We start from the raw sequence: 21,509 nt of genomic DNA, 5'->3' as shown, positions 1-21,509 counted from the left end.
AATGAATTATTCAGTGACAAAACAGTTGAACTGAATTACCAATCTGATTAACTTGGAGAATGAAGCCTAGCTTCTTCTGGCAGTTAACATTCTCATAATCATTGGGTAATTGGGCGTGAGTCGAGTCATTTAAATGAGCATTTGCAGGGCTTTTGTTATCGCTGTTAGCACTTACAACAAACATATTGTTCCAAGCAATGCATTAAATAGAATTAGCCTTTATAAGGCAGAACAGGCTCATTCTTGAGCATTCTAATTACCTTTGACTGGCCAGGGAGGCCCTTTAACTTGAATAAAAAGGTACTTGGATGGGCACAGCTCCAAAAATCACAGGATGTAAAGGGTCAGCTTTGACACTGTGCTTGGATTCTGCTATACTGTTCAGGGTGATGGATGTAAGTGGACTAAGGCGTCTGATGTGGTTTTATGAGATGATAAAAATAAAGTGTACAGCTAGACATACAAAGCATTATAATGAGGGTCACAGGGGCCATCGAACTAGCAAGCATAAACATCTGCTAACTAGTGACCCTGAAGTACATCATAAAAAATACATTTTCTATTTACAGAAATACATGTTCATTCCATCTCCAGTTAAACATACCCAATTAATCATCGCTGTAAGAAAGTGGCAAGTTCTTTGTTGTTGCCCTTTTAAAAGCTTTTAAAACCATTTAAAGATTTAGTCTAAATTAAAATCCACACAGGCACGTTTCAAAACATTCCAGCCATAAAGTGAATATAACTCATTTTAGCTGGAATAACGCTTCCACCGAGCATTTTATGCTCCCCTGCAGTCGACCAAAATCACTTCAGTCAGGTAGCAGGCAAGGCCAGCACTATTCCCAAGGGGGTAACAACCAGGGTGACGTGTCTGAGGCACAAACTCGACAGAAACCAAACCTTTCAAAAGAAAAGTACAATCTTTTTTTTTTTTCCTCTCTCTTTCTCTCTCTCTCTCTCTCTCTCTGAACTAGTCTATCTTAGCAGTGCCCAAGCCTTCAGATCTTTTCTCAACAGCCAATCAACACAGGCTCAGGGAATATTTGGCAGTGTCCTTACCGGACGTATGCTGTGTATGATGTTTCAGGGCTTTGTTTGTTGATGTTTTTGGTGCTCATCGGGCCATTCATTGTGCAAAAGGGGCCCACATGCAATGCCAGCACATCCAGGTGCAGTGACAGGCCTGACACCAGCCCCATGGACTGAAATGGGATAATGGCTTTCTGGAGTCTCTGTGAAGGTGACATTCACTACAGAGTCCTACATCCACCGTGTTGAGAACAAGGCAGCCGCCACGGTGACAACAATGCAGACCTCTAACTGCCCTGGCAGGGCACTGGCCACACGGCCTGTACGAGCCGCCTCAAAACAAGACCCCAAGCTGGAAGCAATAAGTGGCTACTGGCTCGCAGCCCCTCTGAAATGCATCAGAGAGCTATCCAAAGGGATTCCTGGAATGTCAAATGGATGAAAAGGATGTCATCCTAACATTCCAAATCCCCTTTTCCTCCCCTGACATGAAGCCAGGCACATAAGCTGATCTGAAAACATCTATCTGCCAGCTTGTGCACACATACACACACACACACACACACACACGTGCGCGCACACACACACACACACACACACACACACACACACACACACAGCCTCCTACACTGCTGTGCAGTAAATAACCCCAGAAAACTAGCAAGCAAGTCCCCACTGAAAGGCCACCACTCTCCCTGACAGGCAGGTGGTGTGGCCCAGCATACTTTGACCAGCTTCCAGCAGAGCTCTCCCTTGGCATGGTGTGAATGACCTACAGTCTGCCGGCTGCAGCACCGGGGCGAGGGGGCAGGAAAACACTGAAATCCTTGCATTTGCAGTCAAGGTCTGGGATGGGAGGGGGGTGGAAGGTGGACTGACGCCACAAGTATGGAGAGAAGTCTCTCTACACACTGTCCAAGAGGCACGCAAACTTAGTACGGTTTAGAAAGCACAGCCCTAGAGCAGAACAAGGTCTACAGTAGACACACAAGACGTGGAAACCCATATGGATTCCAATGTGGTTGAGCAAGTCCCTCTAATACAGTACATTTCAATTGCCTCCAGAGGACTAAACATATTCTAAGATCAAAGAAGATCAAAAAGTGTTTTTTTGTTAGTATGTCTTCAGAAGTCTTTAGAAGAGTCATATGTACAGCCCCCAAAACAAGAAGATGCTTTTTACCCAATGAGCTCACATAAAAAGTGATATAGGCTATTCATATTTTATTTTGTCTGTCTGAAGAGGCCTCTGGGGCAATGGACAGCTGACACAGTCCAGCTTTTCATTAAAACAGGATAACTCTTGTGTTTTCATTGCAGTCACCACGGAGTTAACATAAAGGTCACGAGTAAACAAGTGGCCACATGAAAGTCATCTCTAAAACCTGGGGTAAAATCACGAGGCAAAACATTGCGCAAAATTCAGCCCATGGCTGGCAGGTTGTGGACCTCATTTATGCAGCCTCTGGACGTAAACTTCGCCTTAGATTCACCTCTGCCACGCTCAAGCCCATTTGGTCTTGATTTGCGTTTCCCAGCTCTGGAGCCGGAGAAGAGCCTATTGTATGACAGAAAGCAGAAGCCCATAAAGCAAATGAGGTGGAGAAAAGAGGACAGTCAGTCTTCCCGGCAAGCACAATGCACTTTCAAACGCTTCCACATTTCTGTGTTTGACAGAGCAGCCTTCTGACATGCAGGCCAATACCTGACTAATCATGCTTGGTGCAAAACCTAGCGAAGCTGCAACATGTCATGACACTCAATCATGAGTACAGTGTAAACTCCACTATGATACTGAGATCACACAAACAGGGCAGGTGGTATTCAAAGTCCTAGCCAGCAAAGAACAAAGACTGTGAGAACAGAGGCAAAGATATTAGATGTAAGGTGCTAAATGAGACTACATAAGGTGTGTGGCACACTGGAGCAAACTTCTCTTCAGGGCGGGATTGCAGATGAGTCTTACCATTCCATATTTTTTTTAATTTGACAAAACTGCTGCAATATTACTAGAACTTAAACCACAGCTTACCCAGCCAAGACCCTGTGTTCTGGAGAGCTGTAATAGCACTCCACAATGTGATTAACCTATTGGCTCAGTTTCATAGGATGCTCGGCAACATCAACCACCCACAGAACATCAAACTGGCCAGGCAGTGACCGAAAGTGAGACACATTAATACAGAATGGAAAGTCCCATAATCATACAAATGACTGAGAGAGCAGACATCCTAACCGTGTGAAGATATTATCTCTAATATCTCTAATACAAGATATTTTTCATATTTCGACAGCAAACCAGAATAAATACATCATTCTGTTTTCATGTCTGTCTTTTCCAAAAATACACCATCAGTTCAATGAAAAAATATTTAACATCATGTTTTACCCTGTGGCTGTACAATTTCATAATTGCACAGGTATGTTAAATTGTATATAATTAAAGGCCCCATTAAGATTAGTTATCAAAGGAGGTGCAGTGTAAGCAGCAAGCAGGAATTTGAGAAATTAGACAACACCACGGTGATGTTACTGTAAAGATTATAGTACAACTGTCTGGATAATGACATAATGGAATTCACAGTCTTGAAAATGTACTGCTTATCTTACTGCATAATGACATTATACTGCTAATACACTTCCCAGAAACCAGAGTTCAGGCAAAAATCACAATCCCAGTGAACTTTATGGAGTACAGCATGCAGATGGCACACAGAATTAGGTCAAAGGTTACAAAAGCATGAAAAGCCATTCTTGAAAGTCTCAATGGATACGGGCAAAGCAAGGCAGCGCTCTGGCATGGGTGTGCATTTCTTCCTCACTGCACATTTTTTCACCATTTGGTCCTATTCCCTGGTTTTATAATGGACAGCCTGGTCTTCAGCTGGTTGGGTCCCCTGCCCTGTGCTAAAGTTGCACCACATGTTCTCGTGCTGTATTCAGATGCCAAGACCAAAATCACAGTAGAAACAATAATTATTTTGGAAGTATGAGTTCAAATATCTATGGAAAATCTAAACAAGTTCAGGCCAAAACTCCAGATGAAAAAAGTTGTTTGGCATATTCTCTTGATCACTGCTACAGAAAAAATGCAGAAGTCACAGCTGCTCAGAGCAAATATAAAATGTCTTTCTGATGCACTTTAATTGTTAAACTATGCTAACTGCACGTACGTTTAAGGCAGGTGTGACACAATACAGCTGAGAATCTATTCATGTTAGTTGTGCTGTGACTAAGTGCAAGGATGTGACTAAGAACAATGTACAATATTAAGGCTTATGATCACAGTTTGACAAAATGCAATAATGAGTCAATCAAAGTGACGCTGTGCAAGGTTCTGAATCACACAACGTTCGCAATCAACTTTTCAAATTCAGAATGTGTACTTGTCACAAATTTAACACTGTTTACATAAGCGTGTGCACACACCACAACAACAGCTCTGAGAGTTGAGTTCAAGCCAGTTCCAGGTCATTGTGTGCTTTTCCCTGGATTATTAAACACGTATCGGCAACTGAACATGTGAGGAGGGGGAGGGGAATAGGGTGGCAATAGGGGAGAGCAGAACTGGTTTTCTGGGGGGGGGGGGGGTAGCTATTAAAAAGAAATTTAGGATTTTAAATACTTTAGCAGCACAGCAGACATCTGCGAAACAGATGAAGGTAGAGGTCTGTGCTTGAGAAAATGGGTCAGGTCGCTCTTAGACAGATTTCTGAAACATGCTTAATCAGACACATCAATGATTAGGCATGTTTATCTTCATCTGCGCCATATCTCAAAGAACCATAAGCCATTGTCAGTTCACAAGTTCAAAAATGAATATAAACTTTATTACATTCTGAGTGCCTGCAAATGTCTGCATCGATCCTCACTGACAAAATTTTAATGGTCTTAAATATACACACCTCAACACTCCCCTCCCCTCTCGTAAACATGCATCCACAAAAAAACAAAAAAAACACACATTCTGATTGACAGCTTTTGTCCACAGTTGGCTCTTCTGGCAGAGTCACAATACAATGTATGCTCAGAATTCCAAAAAGCAAAGTGCACAGCAAATTCTAAACAAAACCAAATACCCTGAACAACATTGCCGCCTGTGACCTTTGATCTATGCCAAACACTGTTGTTGACACCCATTGGTCCCCTGCTGAAAGCCAGATTCCCTGGAAACTCATGACTGCAGATGGGAGAAAATTGTAATTTGCCAGATATGCCTTGTCTGACAGGAGAGACCCAAAAAGCAAATATTCTTGGCGCCACATCATCCAGCAGCATTCTTTTTCGTGTGATTGAGAATCATACTCAGAATTACTGGAAGCTTCACCCTTGCATTTCCCCTTCCCCAACTTTGTCCATTTGCAAAAAAACATTTATAAAAAGATGCTCCACCTTAAAATGGAACTGGACAAAAACATTGTCATTAGATGTGGGTTTGTTTAAAAAGCAAGCCTAAAAGGAGGCAAGTGTTTACATTAAGAGTTATACAATGCAGTAGCAACTTGCGTGAACCTTAGGACAGAAGATAGAGTTCTTCCAGTCATGAAGTAATCACATAACCTCTGACACACTGAGTGAGCAAGACAAACAAAAAGCCATGGCCCCTCAGGCTATACTCTACAAGAAGCCATGCTATACCCCTTCACCTCTGTAATTATTGGGTTATTTTGTATTTAAACAGTATAATCAAAGTCATGACAAAGAATGCAACTCTGTAGTTTTGCCACTGTTTAATCATGCAACAATTGATTAGGCTGTAAAGTGGGTATCAGGAACCAGAGAAAAAGGAACATTAGAGAAAGCCCAGCAGAGGAATCAATGTTCCCTGGGGATTTCAAGGTCAAAAGGCTCAATGTGCAGACACAGCAAATTTGGGCCAGTGACAGATTTATTATTGTGATCTCTTATCACTGAAAAAAAATGTTTTGGGGGTGGGGGGTGCGGAACACAGCCTGTCCTTTCAGCAGCAAATTGTGACAAGGGGGGAATTCAGGCTACGAAAAAGCTGAACATAAGAGGAGGGGGCACTACATTGGCGTAGTCACAGAGACTAGACCCTAGAATTAGGGCACTGCATTGGTGTAGTCACAGAGACTAGACCCTAGACTTTGGGCACTGCATTGGTGAGACTAGACCCTAGAGTTTGGGCACTGCATTGGTGTAGTCACATAGACTAGACCCTAGAGTTTGGGCACTGCATTGGTGTTGTCACAGAGACTAGACCCTAGAGTTTGGACACTGCATTGGTGTAGTCACAGAGACTAGAGCCTTGAGTTTTACAAGTATATTTTTGTGTGCACACCACAGGGGCTGGGATGAGAGACATGCCAGCCCGAACCATCCAAACCAAGTAAAATAAACCTTGCTTAGTGTCAAGCTCTTTTGACTTTATCAAGTCTGGCCTTGTTGAACTTCTCAGTCAGAAGAGCATCTCTGTTTGTGGCCTGTCCCAAAGGTAGCAAGATGAATCAGCAGCAGATGCAAGAACTCAAAACACACAGACTTCCCAATAAATCTGAAGAGTGCCTCAGTCCTCTTCAGATTTACAGTTCAGGGACTGTAAGCACCATCACTTCAGGTTTGCGCCATGTCACTTTTAAGATATTATGCATTTCATGTAGGCTACCATTAAAAATACCATTAGGATGTTTAATGTTTCAACAAAATTGGGCGGATTTGTTCAATTTAATCAAACTCTGGAGAGATAGCATCCATCGTGCCAAGTAGCATCGTTATTACCGAGCTTGACCTTGACCGATTCATGATTAAGAGCATCTCATTAGAAACCTTTACTTTTATGGAATCTTTAGTAGGAGTCTTTAGCTCGTGAATCAAAAATGTAAAAGTGGATTTACAGCCTCAGGCGATGGAGAAAATAACCATGAGTTCGGATATACGATAGTCATATTTAATTAGTTTAATTATAGTCAATTAGATTCGCGTACACTACACCGCTGGGAGGACAAGAGCTCGTTGCTACGGAAATGGAGCTCATCGCATGTAGCGACCCCCCACCAACCAGTTATTTTCTACGTTGTCGTGGTCAAAGAGCAACCCAGAGCTTCAAATATCCGAAGACCGGTAAGACGCTAATTGCGTCATTACGAGATCAACGTCATTTTGCGCATTGATAAAACATTCCGGAAAAGTGTTTGAACGTATTTCTCCAATTTTATTTCGCTGTAGCTTTATTTTTATGAACGGGTTTCTTTCGGGGAAATGCATGCTCTAGCCACGACAACGGCGTATAAAGTTTCTTGTTTTCTCAAGTAGTAATCTAAACAATCTCTTTCGTTCAAAATGCTATCATTGTTATCAAAATGGATGAATTGAACAAAGTCTCCCTTATGTCCCAAGTGTCATATTTTGACAGCTGTCTACGTGTGCTCCTTGGAAAAGATAAGTCTTTCATTGGGTAACAAAATCTCCCAAACTTAAGTCCGTCCTCTTCTTGAAACAGTGTCCAAAACTTTTATGGTTGCTTTTTGACTACCTGAAAAATGGTGAAAATATCCAATTTTTTATTACTCCTCTCTGGTATTTTCAAACATTCATTTTCGTCAACCGCGATTAAGATTTTTTTAACACGTTTAATTCAAAGTGCACAGGTCATTGATCGCATGTGTATCAAAAACAGCCAGCAAATCAGATCTGGAACGAATGCTTTCCTCTTTCTTCTTGTTCTCTTGCCCTTAATACAAACAGGATTCACCGCTGTCATCTTCAAATGCCTTTTCTTCTCTTGACCACAGGAGACCAAACACACAATAGCATTTCTGAACATGTTCTACCTCTGCATTCAACAAAGCATAACGTTCTTAAACCTTACCAGCTTTGCAGGGATCCTTGTAGTCGATTACATCTGAAGTGGCAGAGGTCTCCACGTAGTAGCTTGGTTCTACTGCGTCCAAATCGATCGCCAATAACATGCGAAGACAGGATAGGAGAAACAAACATCTCGTCGTGAGATCCATGGTTCTAGAGTGGGGGGTACGGCTTAGGAAAGACAAGAAATAGAGAAGAAAAGAAGAGGAGGAATGAGATAGGGAGAGGGAGAGAGAGAAAATGGGAGGTTTAGGGGGAAATGAGATCTCTCCGGAGGGCGGGTTTAAAAGCAGAGCTCTGCCTCTCCATAATGTCTTGATTCTGGGGCAGTGATTCGCTCTTACAGTCGGGCTCGGGGCCAGTATACAGCCTGAAAACTTTGCAAAAACGGAGATCGTGGCACATCGCACACATGATTCACATAGCCTATTTCCCCTTTTCTTGCCTTGTCCGCAAAATACATAGCCTAATTTTTGGAAACGTCTTTAAAGCAAATTAGTGAATTCTTCCACTAACCTACAGCACAGTTAATAAATAAACGTGCCAATGTACATAATACAAACATGCTATAAATAAAAATATAATTTTAATATTCGCTAATTGGAGAAGCTTAGTTGGAAGTATTTCATAACCAATTTGAATTTAATTTCACCAAATTTAGTATAGCCTAATTTGTAGCAAATTTGCTTTAGCGTTCTAATGGTAACTCAGCAATAATTCCTTAAGATTACTTGGGCTTTATTAATAGCAAAGCATATATAAATAAAATAAACACCATAGCCTACCGATTCGGGACCAGTGCCGTGCCACTACCACAAGATTGGAATAGTGATAATTCAGGAGACTATGTCTGTGCTTCGTTTCTTATTAAATAACAATAGGCTACTTAATTAAATTGGAGCCATCAGCTCTTTTCTTTATCTACAACCAGTTGGACGATGGAGGTCGTTGTAACTTTTAATAAATAACCGGGGCCTATGGAGTAGCCTATACTTGCGGAGAAACTAGAAAAGGAACAGAACAAGATGTATCCACGCTTCCATAGAAACTGCCAACAATTATAGAATAAATCCTGGGCCTTTCTATAAACCACTTTATAAAAAAAGTTTATATATCATACTAGGTTATGTAATCGCTCTGGACTCATAATGCAATAAATGCCCATAGCAACTAAGCAACATAGCAACTGATTTGAGTTAAAAAAAAAAAAAAAAAAACCCCAAGGAAAACACAAGGCGTTAAAACTGGAATTTCCATAAAGCAAGACACAGCACGTTCCTTTTCGAGCTTTTTAATGGAATGAAATGGCTTAAATTGAGGAGTTATTCAGGATCATTCCAAGAAAGCATAGTCCCAAAGCTTCTTTGGGATTATAAACTCATGAATTATGCAAATAGTAATTCCACCCACAACATAATTAACTTTCAAGAACTGTGGATGTTCCTGGGTCCTAATTTTTATGCCAGTTTCTATCAACCCTCCTCAATACTCAGCATTAGCATACGCCACGTGTAAAAAGGTATCTAATGACATCTGAAAGGATTTTAGTGCATGAACAGCTGTTCTATAATGTGGTTTAACATTTTTTCACCAGACAGGACTTGGCTCCCTTGTGTCTTTTTCCAAACTGAGGCAACTGCAAAATGAATCACATCAAATACTGTAAAACCTGCTGCTGTCATTGTTTTTCTGTTTGTTTAGTCTTCAAATGTTCTAAACATCATCCAGGACAATAAAGGCCTTTTAGCCTGCCCCTACCCTGTGTCAGTGATCAACAACAGTGATCAAGACTTTCAACATTTTAGATGATAGCCTGTTGTCTTTATTTTCTTTCCTTCTCCTGAATTTTGGTCTTGTTAGTCTTGACAGTATTGCCCAATTAATATATATATAATATATATATAATATATATAATTATATATTACACCCTATACAGCTGCCAAATGTGTTTATTCCTTTTGCAGCATTCAGCCATTTCCCATTTGGCACATTAATCTCACACTGAATCCCTTCTTTATTATATACAAGTGGGACTGGGACTGATTTGGTAGATGATTAAGGAAAGATTGAAAAATTGGTTGGAAACTCACACCTTCTCGAGGATACTTTAGACTCCTATTTACAAAGAGCTTATACGAGTAAATATAGATTTGCAAACTAAACTATGTCAGCAATTGACTTTGTACATTGTTCATGTGACGTTTTCAAAATTATGATCTTCTGTATTTCATGAAATTCAAGAAATAATATTGCCCTGTTATTAGCACTTTGGCTGATTCTCTTGGATTTGGCTCATTTTTGGCCAGGTTTACAACAGAAATCTGCCTGGGTTATTTGATTTGTGGCATGCAATCTCTTATATCAAAGATTCATTTTATGTTTCTACTTGTGTGCGGAACCCTTTGACAGTGCTTCAGCCTGCCCCGTAGGCCTGAATTAACAGTAGAGGCCTAGCATGCAGCTATATGCTGAACTAGTTACAGTCTGCCTCTGCCTAATGCTTCAGGAATTAGCTGCAGGGAGTACAGGTATATCAGAATTGACAGTGGAACAGTGTAATTTGAAATGGAGAACAGCTGCATCTCAAAGGCTAAGGAAAACACATGTTAAGATCTCTCAGCCCTGTCTATTAATATATATGTATACATATATAAATGTCAATGTATTTGCATCTGTATATGTACTGTACCTATATCTATGGAATATGGATGTAGTTATATTATAAGCATGGCAAAACTGTGAAAATAAGTAATGATCACTGGACAACACAATGTCCAATGGGAATGCCCAGATGTGTTCACAATATTTTATTTCACTCACAAACTGATTTTCACTCATGAATAACTTTTGACGTCACACATTTGGCACAATAATCAGGAATGGTCTTTTGATCTTGTTTATTTGTCATAGCTCACAATCCCTGGTCACGATCATCTACAGCCCATGGGGTTAGAAAACACAATAAAAATAAATAAATCCAGCTTTGCTTCATGGGGCTCAGATTAGGCACATGTATTATTCATAGGGTGTCTATTTATAGTAACCTGTGGCCACTTACATTCATTATCTCTCATTCTCCACAAGTTCCTGTACATGGCCAGTCTCACTGAACATAATGGTTCCTATGTTCCTGCGTATTCAAAGTATTCATTTATTTTTTTAATATTGTCTCAAAGACTGTCTTTAAATTTACTATTGACTTCAGTTTAACGTTACCAGCCATTCAACTTGAAACACTCATGGTCGCCCATAAACTCCAGTTAGGGGTCCATTGGAATGTATGGCTCTGGCAATATATCTGTTTCAGGACAAAACAAAGCACACTGTCTGTTAGATTTTAGAGCAGGGCAGCTGTTCCCTTTTAAGTGTGGGGGGCTGTTGAGGAATTCTGCCTCTGCAGCACAAAAAATAATCCTTTCCACTCACCCCCTTGTTCTAATTCGTTTGTCAGTTGTGGTATTGTGCAACAGGGAGGGACAACTTTTACATAGCATAAACAGCTTGTTGGTGTTGTTGTAGTTGCACTCAACCTCTCCTGCTTTCCATTTCGCTTGTTTCAACTTTTTATGAAAGAAGGTTTCACGAAACACGACAGGTCTTGCTTTCATGTTCTGGCCTGAGCAGTAAACACTGTATAATACAGTACCTATGAGCTGGCTTTACATGAGTGCAAAAACCACAGAAAGCCTGTGGACATGCTAAGCACATTCAAATTCATCACAAGGGAACCATTGATAGCAAATAATGAGATTATTCGAAATGAAACTCAAAAGGAATAGTTGGCAAAATAAGTAAAACCTTTTCATTGTAAAGGAAGGTGGGCTACTGACCACTTTCAAGAAAACATCCTGTCAACAGTTGTCTTTCAAACGGGGTTTGACAAGTTTAGCAGATGGTGGTTACTCCTTTTACGGGAAGAATAAAGTCATGAAAAGGACGCAGCGCGGCACAGTAATTAGTGCGTTCTTTGATTGAAAGGTGCATTTCTTTATCATAATTAGAATCGGCTGTTGCACGACTAGCAGGGGTTTACCAGCAGGTGAGCTCAGGGGTGACCTGGGGCTAGGTCCAGGCATAGGAGCTGACAGAGGCACATCTCCTGGGGGCAGCCCTGGAATGAACCTGCTCAACAATGGCACTTTGTATTCCACCTTGAGATCAGCTGCTTAAGCATAGCGGCAGGTGGCTTACACATGGACAGCTCCAGATCCAGCAACTGAACCAGCCCAGTTCATCTGCTGCTGCTGGGATGCGCTGAAAGCTCCAAGGCCTGGTGAGCCTTACTTGCCTTCCCTGGCGTCACAAGGGAGCTGTTTCCGACTGCATATATTGGGGAGAGGTTTCTATTAGCAGACAACACATGTTGTGCAAGAACTAACTGCTCTGCAAGGCACACTGGAAAAGGAGGAAAAGAGGTGCATAATTGAAACTCCTCAACCATATTTATTTCATGTAATAATTGTATGTTTAAGCTACTAGCATGTGGCCCACAGAAATATGCCAGGTAACATTTAAAGCAAGAATATCATGAGGAACCACTGCTCACAATTCAAATAAGTAAATCCAATGTTTTTTTTGAGCGCACAAAAAGGTAGGGAATCTAGCAAAAACCAAATTCAGTCACCAAAATGTATCTGATTATATAACTACGTAGTCTGTTGACTTCCATCTGGCTGTGCTTTCACTATTTGTGAGCTGATTAACAGACTGGTGTGTGTTATACTGTTCCTGTTCAGTAATTACAAGCACTTTAACAGAGAAGTTGTGGCATATGCAGTTGATCTTGTGTTCTGTGACTATATTAGTACAGGAAACAAACATGGTCTATAGACAAATGAAGAGAACTGAGAATATATCACAAAACAGATAAAAGTCACATGCAGAATTCAGCTGTAAGGTATGAACCATGTTTGGAGTTTTACATTCACAGAGGCGCACAACTGAGGTCCTGGAGAGATGGCGTGTATAAGCTGTGTACAATACTGAGTTAAGATATTAGTTCATGTATTCATTTTTATTTGAAGTAAAAAGGATAAGGATGCTAAATAACTTCTTCATTTGTAATGAATAATTTTCCAAACATTTTCAGATGGAGTAAATATTTGGGAAATTAAATAAATAATTAAGGGCAGAAGATCCAAAGCTTTAACCTTTTCTTTAGCTGTTCTTTGGAATGTGCACACTGAATTGCATTTTCCGCATATAAAACAAACTAGATTGTTGAGCAATTTTGAGACAATAGGGAAGTGATATAGACAAGTGACCTGTTCTCTGCAGTGGGTCAGTCTATACAAAGGGGTCTGTGAACCTTTCACTACATTCAGCTGGAAAAGCAACTACATTGTCCACTGTATGTATATAAATAATGAATTCCATAATTTTTGGGACAAAGATTTTACTATTATTTCTTAATTTGACTCTGTGCTCCATAATTTTATATGTTCATCAAACAATCCACATGTGTTAAAGTGAAGATTCTCAGCTTTTAATAAGTAGAAATTACAGCACTTTTTTTGACAAATGGCTTCACAGGTGGTGGCAGCACGGATGGTGCAGTGGGTAGCACTGCTGCCTCACAGCAAGGAGGTCCTGGGTTTGAATCCCCGTCGGCCGGGGCCTCTCTGTGTGGAGTCTGCGTGGGTTTCCTCCGGGTACTCCGGTTTCCTCCCACAGTCCAAAGACATGCAGGTTAGGCCGATTGGAGAGTCTAAATTGCCCGTAGGCATGAGTGTGTGAGTGAATGGTGCGTGTGCCCTGCGATGGACTGGCGACCTGTCCAGGGTGTATTCCAGCCTTTCGCCCAATGTATGCTGGGATAGGCTCCAGCCCCCCTGCGACCCTGATCAGGATAAGCAGGTTCAGATAATGGATGGATGGATGGCTTCACAGGTGTTTCTGAATCATGGGTTGTGATCAATTATTGTCTTAGCGCAGGTATAAGAGAGCTTCTAGTCTTGTTGCTAGGATTTTGATTACCTTTGAAGTCTGTTATTGCTGTTTGAGGACCAGAGTTGTATTAATGAAGGTCAATGAAGCCATTATGAGGCTGAGAAATGAGAAATCAAAAGTCAGTCAGTAATCAAAAAAGTGCAGTTAATGACAGGAATTCTCACCGTACTGAAGAAAAGCCTCCAAACACCTGTCTGACAGATCAGAAACACTTTCAGGAGGCAGATGTGGATGTGTTAGTGACTACTGTCCGCAGAAGACATCACAAACAGAACTACAGAGGCTACACAGCAAGATGCAAACTACTAATTAGCCATAAAAAGAAACAGGATGACCAGGTTACAGTTTGCTAAAAAGTACCTAAAAGAGCCAACAGGGTTTTGGAAAAAAGGAGCTGCCCAAGATACAAAGCATCTGTTAAACATAGTGGTGGGGGTGTTCTGGCTGGGACTTTATCTCTGCCACAGGTACTGGCTCACTTGTCTTCATTTATGACGAAGCAACAGAATGAATTCTCAAGTACAGAAGAATCTTATCAACCAAACAATTTTGCCCAAAGCGACTCACAGTTGATTAGACTAAGCAGGAGACAATCCCCCCTGGAACAATGCGGAGTTAAGGGCCTTGCAGGTCCCAGTCACGGACCTTAACCACTATGATTGTCTGGCACCAACAATCATTCCATGATATAAAAGTCACTTTGATCACATTTCTTCCCCATTCTGACAATTGGGCTGAAAAACAGCTGAACCTCTTTTTGCATTTAGTTGCCGCCACATAATTGCTTGATTAAATAGTTGCATTAACAAGCTGGTGTACAGGTCAACCTAATAAAGTGGTCAGCAAATAGAGTGTATCACAAAACAAGGCCACAATAAGCTTAACAAACAGTTTCTTTCAGTACATGTGATGAGTCTTGTTTAAGTAAAACAGAAAACATACATGCTGAGCATCAACCTCACATATTATCAGCAGATGGGATGTGTGTTGCAGGAAATACACAGCCGCCTGTCCTCATGCTGCCATGCTTCCCTGGAAGCTATTTCTTCACCAGGTCAAATACATGCTTCAGTCATACAATAAGGAAGTGAAAACAATGTCTAGAAAGGCTAACTCTGGTGCATCATGAATGAGTGGAAAGCAATCGTGCATTGTTTTCATCCAGTCGCATAATATTTATTGACATATTTTAAGGACTAACTGGCTGCAGTGAATGCTCTATCCCAGGGGTGGCCAGTACATGGTGTACTCCTTAAAAACAGAGATGAAGCACGAAATCAGCGGAAGTGACCACATAATCAATGTGTTCAATTGGTAATGTAATAGGTTCATTATACTGGTAATGTAAACCAGCATAAGCCTGCATCTCTCCAGAACCAGGATTGGCAACCTCAGCTCTGATCAGGTTCGCTCAATTAATTCCAGGGTTTCTACATATAATAATATTTACACTCCTCATCTGTAGCAAAGAGAAATTCCTTAGCACCAAGAATACACACTCCAACACTCACGCTATGCCTACTTATATTGTACCTCAACAATCGGGACATACATTTGAATCGATAAAAAATCATATTTGATTTAAATGAACACTATTTTAAACACATTACATGTTTTACAAATCATTTCAAATAGATCCCACACATACTGAAAGTCTAAATTAAATTAAATTATCCTTAATAACTGGGAGGTTTCATGAGTTTAGGGTTTGCTCAAACAATTTCCAGGATGGCATCAGCAAGAATATAAAGCTTAAAAAATATATATAATCCCGGTGTAGCCACAATAAGATCCGCACAGCCGTTGGGCCCTTGAGCAAGGCCCTTAACCCTCATTGCTCCAGGGGAGGATTGTCTCCTGATAAGTCTAATCAACTGTACCTCGCTCTGGATAAGAGCATCTGCCAAATGCCAATAATGTAATAAATTCTGGCAATCATTCTCTTTCAAGGAGTATTAAGGTGGAGTATTAAAAGACTCATTGGGGGGTTCCCTAAAAAGAATCCAAATTAAAAAGTTTGCTGCCTTTACTAATCATCAGTTAACACTGAATCCAGAACAGAACCCTCACTTTGTTCAGTTTACACTCTGTGTTAAAGTGTAAAGTGTGCTAAACTGTGCTTTGAAAGTGCAAAGAATAGCTGTTAAATTATTCAAACAACATCTCTTGATGCTTGACAGATAGAAATCATCGGTTTGCAGCAGGGAAGGATGTGACTGTGGGAACTAAGGAGGTGTATGAATAGTTTTTTCCTCAAAAGTGTCCTGTGGGAATAATGTTCCTGAAATAGCTCTATTTTAGGAAGGCGTGCAAAACAGCAGAAGAAAAGTCAGTCAAGGCTGGATTCAAATGAGAACTCTGAAAATTAATATAATCACACTTTACAGAGGAATGACTAGGTATTGTCATCTGAATATAAAATGATGAAAATAGATCCATCTTCACTTGCAACCTTGTGAAATGTGTTAAGTCTGGCCTTTAACATTAGTCCCAGTACTTCCAAATATTCCTGTGTTACAATATTCATTCGTTCATTATCCTAACCCGCTTATCCTGAACAGGGTCGCAGGGGGGCTGGAGCCTATCCCAGCATACATTGGGCGAAAGGCAGGAATACGCCCTGGACAGGTCGCCAGTCCATCGCAGGGCACACACACTATTCACTCACACACACACACACACACACACACACACACACACACACGGGCAGTTTAGACTCTCCAATCAGCCTAACCTGCATGTCTTTGGACTGTGGGAGAAAACCGGAGTACCTGGAGGAAACCCACGCAAACACGGGGAAAACTCCACACAGAGAGGCCCTGGCCGATGGGGATTCGAACCCAGGACCTCCTTGCTGTGAGGCAGCAGTTCTACCCACCGCACTATCCGTGCTGCCCTGTGTTACAATAAAAATAAAATGGCATGCGTTGAAGTTTCTTTTTCTTCACTTTTTTTTTTTTGGACATTCAGAAATTAAAATATTGTAACAGTAATGCTGATCATGGCTAATAAAATACAACTCATGGAGTGAGTGTATACACTATACAGTAGCCTATCTGCTACAAGAAGTCTTCCCACAATTCTACAATTTCTGCACATGGTAGTAGGTCACCTGCAGCGGAGCATTATTTTGAGTTTTATGCCACCTGCTGCCAATTCAGGAGAATTACACATTGTACACGTCACAAATGGTTTTCATTTTTAGAAAAATAATACAGTAACAAGAAAATATACCACTGTCTTGTCCTTTGCACTGACCAGTTCACATTCCTCTGAGAATAGGTGCTTGGGTGATAATATGATCTGTATTTGAACTGTGTTTAGAGGCCGTGTAGGAGAACCGCAATGGAGATAAACAATTTTGCCTTTAATATGTTTTTATCCTTTACATTATCGAATGTAATGCCTGCAGTGCAGTATAATATGCATTTTAAAATAGTTAAATAAATCAATCAAAATGTATCAGCATTCTGATGCACTCTGTAATGCACTTCTGGTCATATGCAATTCAATAAAGCTGTAGTGAGTCATTTCCCATTTGCCTAAAGGGGAAATTCCTCAAACCCTAGAAATGCTGTACTGCTATTATACTACACTGAGTGGCATATGCCAGAGGCAGCACTGAGAACTGGCTCAGTGAAAGGGGGTGTATCGAGTGTACCAATAAAAGCTCCCCTTGAGTGTTATATTCACAAAAACTATGTTTTATTATTATGAAGCTTAGTTAAATCGCCAGAGTAAAAACAATCGCATGGTATCCACTGTCTGTTTCCATGCTGCGGGAAAGGGAGCCTGCATTGCACGTGCCAAGAAAAAAAGCCTGCAGGACGTTGATTGCTCTCTCTCTCACTGTTTCCATCACATTGGGCGAGGTAGCAGATGTCTCATCCCAGCTGTCCTCAGCTGTTTTCTGGGAGCATGATAAACACTCATTCATACACACGACAAGTGTGACAGGATTTTAACCACTGGACATTTTAACCACACAAGTGTGACAGGATTTTAACCACTGGACATTTTAACCACACAAGTGTGACAGGATTTTAACCACTGGACACCCCCTCTCTGCGGCACCGCAGGCTGCATTGTCCCTGGCAGGGAGGAGGGGCACTCTTCAATGCGTTTAAAAAACAACACATTGTCTTCATTTAAGATCCAAAATACAGTATACGCACGATTGACTGGTGAAGGTTAAACGAGGCCAGTTAATGTGTGTACTGCTATCAACCTCCTCCTGGTGTCAGTTTTCCACTGGCTTTGTTACATACCTAGCCTATTAGCGTTAGTACGGGCATAATGAGTCATATATTTAGGGAGCAAAGGCCCTATCTTGTTTAGATCATGAAAACTATAAAAATCAGTCAGCCAATATAAGTCCTTTGATAATTACCTCAGTGATTGATGATTCTCGGCATCCTAGTATGTAATAAATAGGAATGGGCAGTCAGTCCCAAGACAATGGCAATTATGTAAAACAGCTTAAAGAAACCTTACTTTGCATAGATACAGAAGTGTACATTTCAGTTTTTTATTGATCATAAGGTTACTTAACTGAATAAAGTGCAGAACATTCTAAATAAAGAAAGGCACTGCCATATAACTAGAATCACGATGACCAGTTGTCTTTTAATGACAGAGCGTGTGGGAAAGTAATGGCAGACATCTACAGTATAGATTTTGTGGAAAGAACAGAAGGGAGTAGAACTTCAGGATATTAATTTCCATCCATCCATCCATTATCTGAACCCGCTTATCCTGATCAGGGTCGCAGGGGGGCTGGAGCCTATCCCAGCATACATTGGGCGAAAGGCAGGAATACACCCTGGATGGGTCGCCAGTCCATCGCAGGGCACACACACCATTCACTCACACACTCATACCTACGGGCAATTTAGACTCTCCAATCAGCCTAACATGCATGTCTTTGGACTGTGGGAGGAAACCGGAGTACCCGAAGGAAACCCACGCAGACACAGGGAGAACATGCAAACTCTGCACAGAGAGGCCCCGGCCGACGGGGATTCAAACCCAGGACCTCCTTGCTGTGAGGCGGCAGTGCTACCCACTGCACCATCCGTGCCGCCGGGATATTAATTTGACAAACTGAATTGAAATTATATCCTACATATACTTAAATACATCTATTTTAGAATTTTTCTTTTTTTAAATGATCTCCTCATTATTGTCAGATTATCATCAGTAATCATCTTTCCTTAGTGAATTACTTCACTAATGTTTTTACATTTGTTTATCAGTACAAGCTCTGGCAAAGAAAATACATTTCAATGCCAGAAAAGTGAATGAAATTAGATTTGAATGAGGGAGATAGAAAGGATGGCAAGAGCATAATCTTGTCATCACCCTGGAGACAAATGTTTTACAAAATATTGCACTCTCTCGTAATTTCATATCCAATGCAAACCCATTAAAACGAGAGAAAATTACAGAATGTACTGAAAATTGAAGACGTTGCTTTTTTCCCATTTCCATGATAGGCGTCATTTCTTGAGAGTCAATTAATTCAAGTTAAATTGTTTTGAGGAAACAAAAGGATAATTACATCACTATTCCCTCACTTAAATGCTTGGACACAAAGTCTTTCCTTTCTCCTCTCAAACAGCAATGCGACTTGAATGACTTCTGTTTAGAACTCAAGATACTGCATCACCTTGATTTTCAAAATGTCTGCAGAATGCCTGAGAGTGATGTGAGAGGCTTCTGGTAAATATAATGATGGTTTAGAAAATGTTAAGACACAATACATCCAGACTTACAGAAAAACAAGTTTTATGGTGACACTGCCAGCATAATCCATGCATTTTTCTGTAAGATGTTTTCTTGTGACTTCTGCTATTTAATACATCTCCTCCTTAGCATATGCTGAAGTGTGAATATTTTCCTCTTCCACTGAATACATTTTAGGATAAAACTGATTGCAAGGGGCACTTGTGGTAGGCGTTAAACGAAAGTCATTATTTTCTACAATTTTATGCTTACACCAACAACTTAGGGAGCAGAAGAAATGAACGCTTACAGAAATTACCCTGAAGGTAGCACTTTTGAGTTTTCCACATTCATAATGCATTAACATCTGAATTTTACATATTTGTACATTGCCACATATTGTGACACACTGAAACTAAACATGGGACATAAAAACATACATTTGAAATGCAACAGAAGCCCTTTTCCTTGACTCAACTGTTCAGCTTGAGATTTTGATGTAGATTTGTGTCAGATGCAGTTGTTGCAGGGACCCTATGCAGGATAAAAGCCCAACGGGGTCTGATGTGCATCAAGCTCTTAAAGGTACACCCTGCAGTGCCCTGAAAAAGGATTTGCCCCCTTCCTGATTTCCTCTATTATTACCTACTGTGTATCACACTGAATGGTTTCAGATCTTTAGACAAAATGTAAAGTTAGACAAAGGGAGCCGGAGTAAACACAAAACACATTTTTAATTATTGTGTACTTCATGAAAAAAGTTATAAAACATTCATACCACCCCTGTGTACTTTTTCACCCCCTTAAAAAGTGGTGGCACCACGTTAGGAATAATTGCAATCAAACTATCATATCATTTGCTTTCTATAATTTGATGTCTTTAACATTGCTGTGCCAACTCCTGCATAACGTCTTTAATGGAGACATATTGGTAGGTTTTAGTGCATGAACTGCTTGTTTCAGCTCCTACCACAGCATCTCTGAATGAATTTGAATGAACTGAATGAATGCCCTGAAACATGGATAAAAATAATGTTTTAATTGGGACATTATTGCAAACATCAGAAATGAATGAAGTTTCATTCAGTTTAGGACAGTATTAAAGGAAAAAGAAAATCTAAAGATAATCTTCCCACTCATGTAGTTTCATTCTCTTCTCCATGAATTTCCACTAGGGCTCACCCAGAATTTTGCCTGATTTAAAGTGCTGCCATAATCTGGTAGGCCGGCTGATTTTTCATACAGCAGTATTTCCGCCTGAAAACAGTAATATTGAAAATTTGAATATACTGTAGCACGCCCAAGGTCATTCTTGAGAAATGACTGCTCAGTGGTGAAACATGGAGACAGCCTACTTGATCATGCTTTTTGTTTAACTTACATTCATCTAGTAGATGGGCTGTATTATGAGGTATCCATAATCCTGCCATGTGCAATGCTGTGATGGTCCTCTGATGCGGGTTCCCTATTACTGAATAACACGGCTACTGACTGTGACCTGCTGTGCCACCATGCATAATGGGCTTAAATATACATTATAGCTCAATACGCGTCACCACGTGGATAATTTGTGAGATGTCAGTTTCTTGTGTCTGCATATGTTCAGGGATCATGCACCTTGCTAATGATTCAAACGATTTAAAATGGTGTCCTTTTTGGAACATTTATGAATGATCATCTCTTTTAGTAAGGGATCATCCTTGTGACACCCGTCAGCCTCTTTTTTTTTTTAAACTTACCATATGATTGACATTTAAATCGCGAGATGAAGGAGGCCTACTTATATAGTGGTGCTTTGTTACATAAGCCAAAACGCCTGTCAACTGGTAACTGGAGGACTGCAGAGACCGTATAATTCTTTCAATCTCAGGGAGAAAGGTGTTGAATTCGGTTTTCTGTTAACATCTGTTATTTTAGCCTTCAACAGCTGATGAATTATTCAAATATTCATACTGATTAAAATGATTCCAGAAGCCGTC

General features: G+C 40.5%; 1 protein-coding gene across 1 annotated transcript in view; it reads right to left on the bottom strand.

Annotated features, from left to right (window-relative positions):
• Positions 1-8,124, bottom strand: part of bmp1a (bone morphogenetic protein 1a) — a 39,380-nt gene extending 31,256 nt beyond the window's left edge. The window contains exon 1 of the mRNA XM_061260982.1: positions 7,862-8,124. Within this exon, the coding sequence (XP_061116966.1) occupies positions 7,862-8,006 (145 nt within the window). The 5' untranslated portion in view covers positions 8,007-8,124. The remainder of the gene's footprint in view (positions 1-7,861) is intronic.
• Between the last annotated feature and the right edge of the window lie 13,385 nt (positions 8,125-21,509).

The sequence above is a fragment of the Conger conger genome, chromosome 11, assembly GCF_963514075.1.
Source record: "Conger conger chromosome 11, fConCon1.1, whole genome shotgun sequence".
NCBI lineage: Eukaryota > Metazoa > Chordata > Actinopteri > Anguilliformes > Congridae > Conger > Conger conger.
Note: the sequence above shows the minus strand (reverse complement) of the source record. Positions and strands in the feature narration are given on the sequence as shown.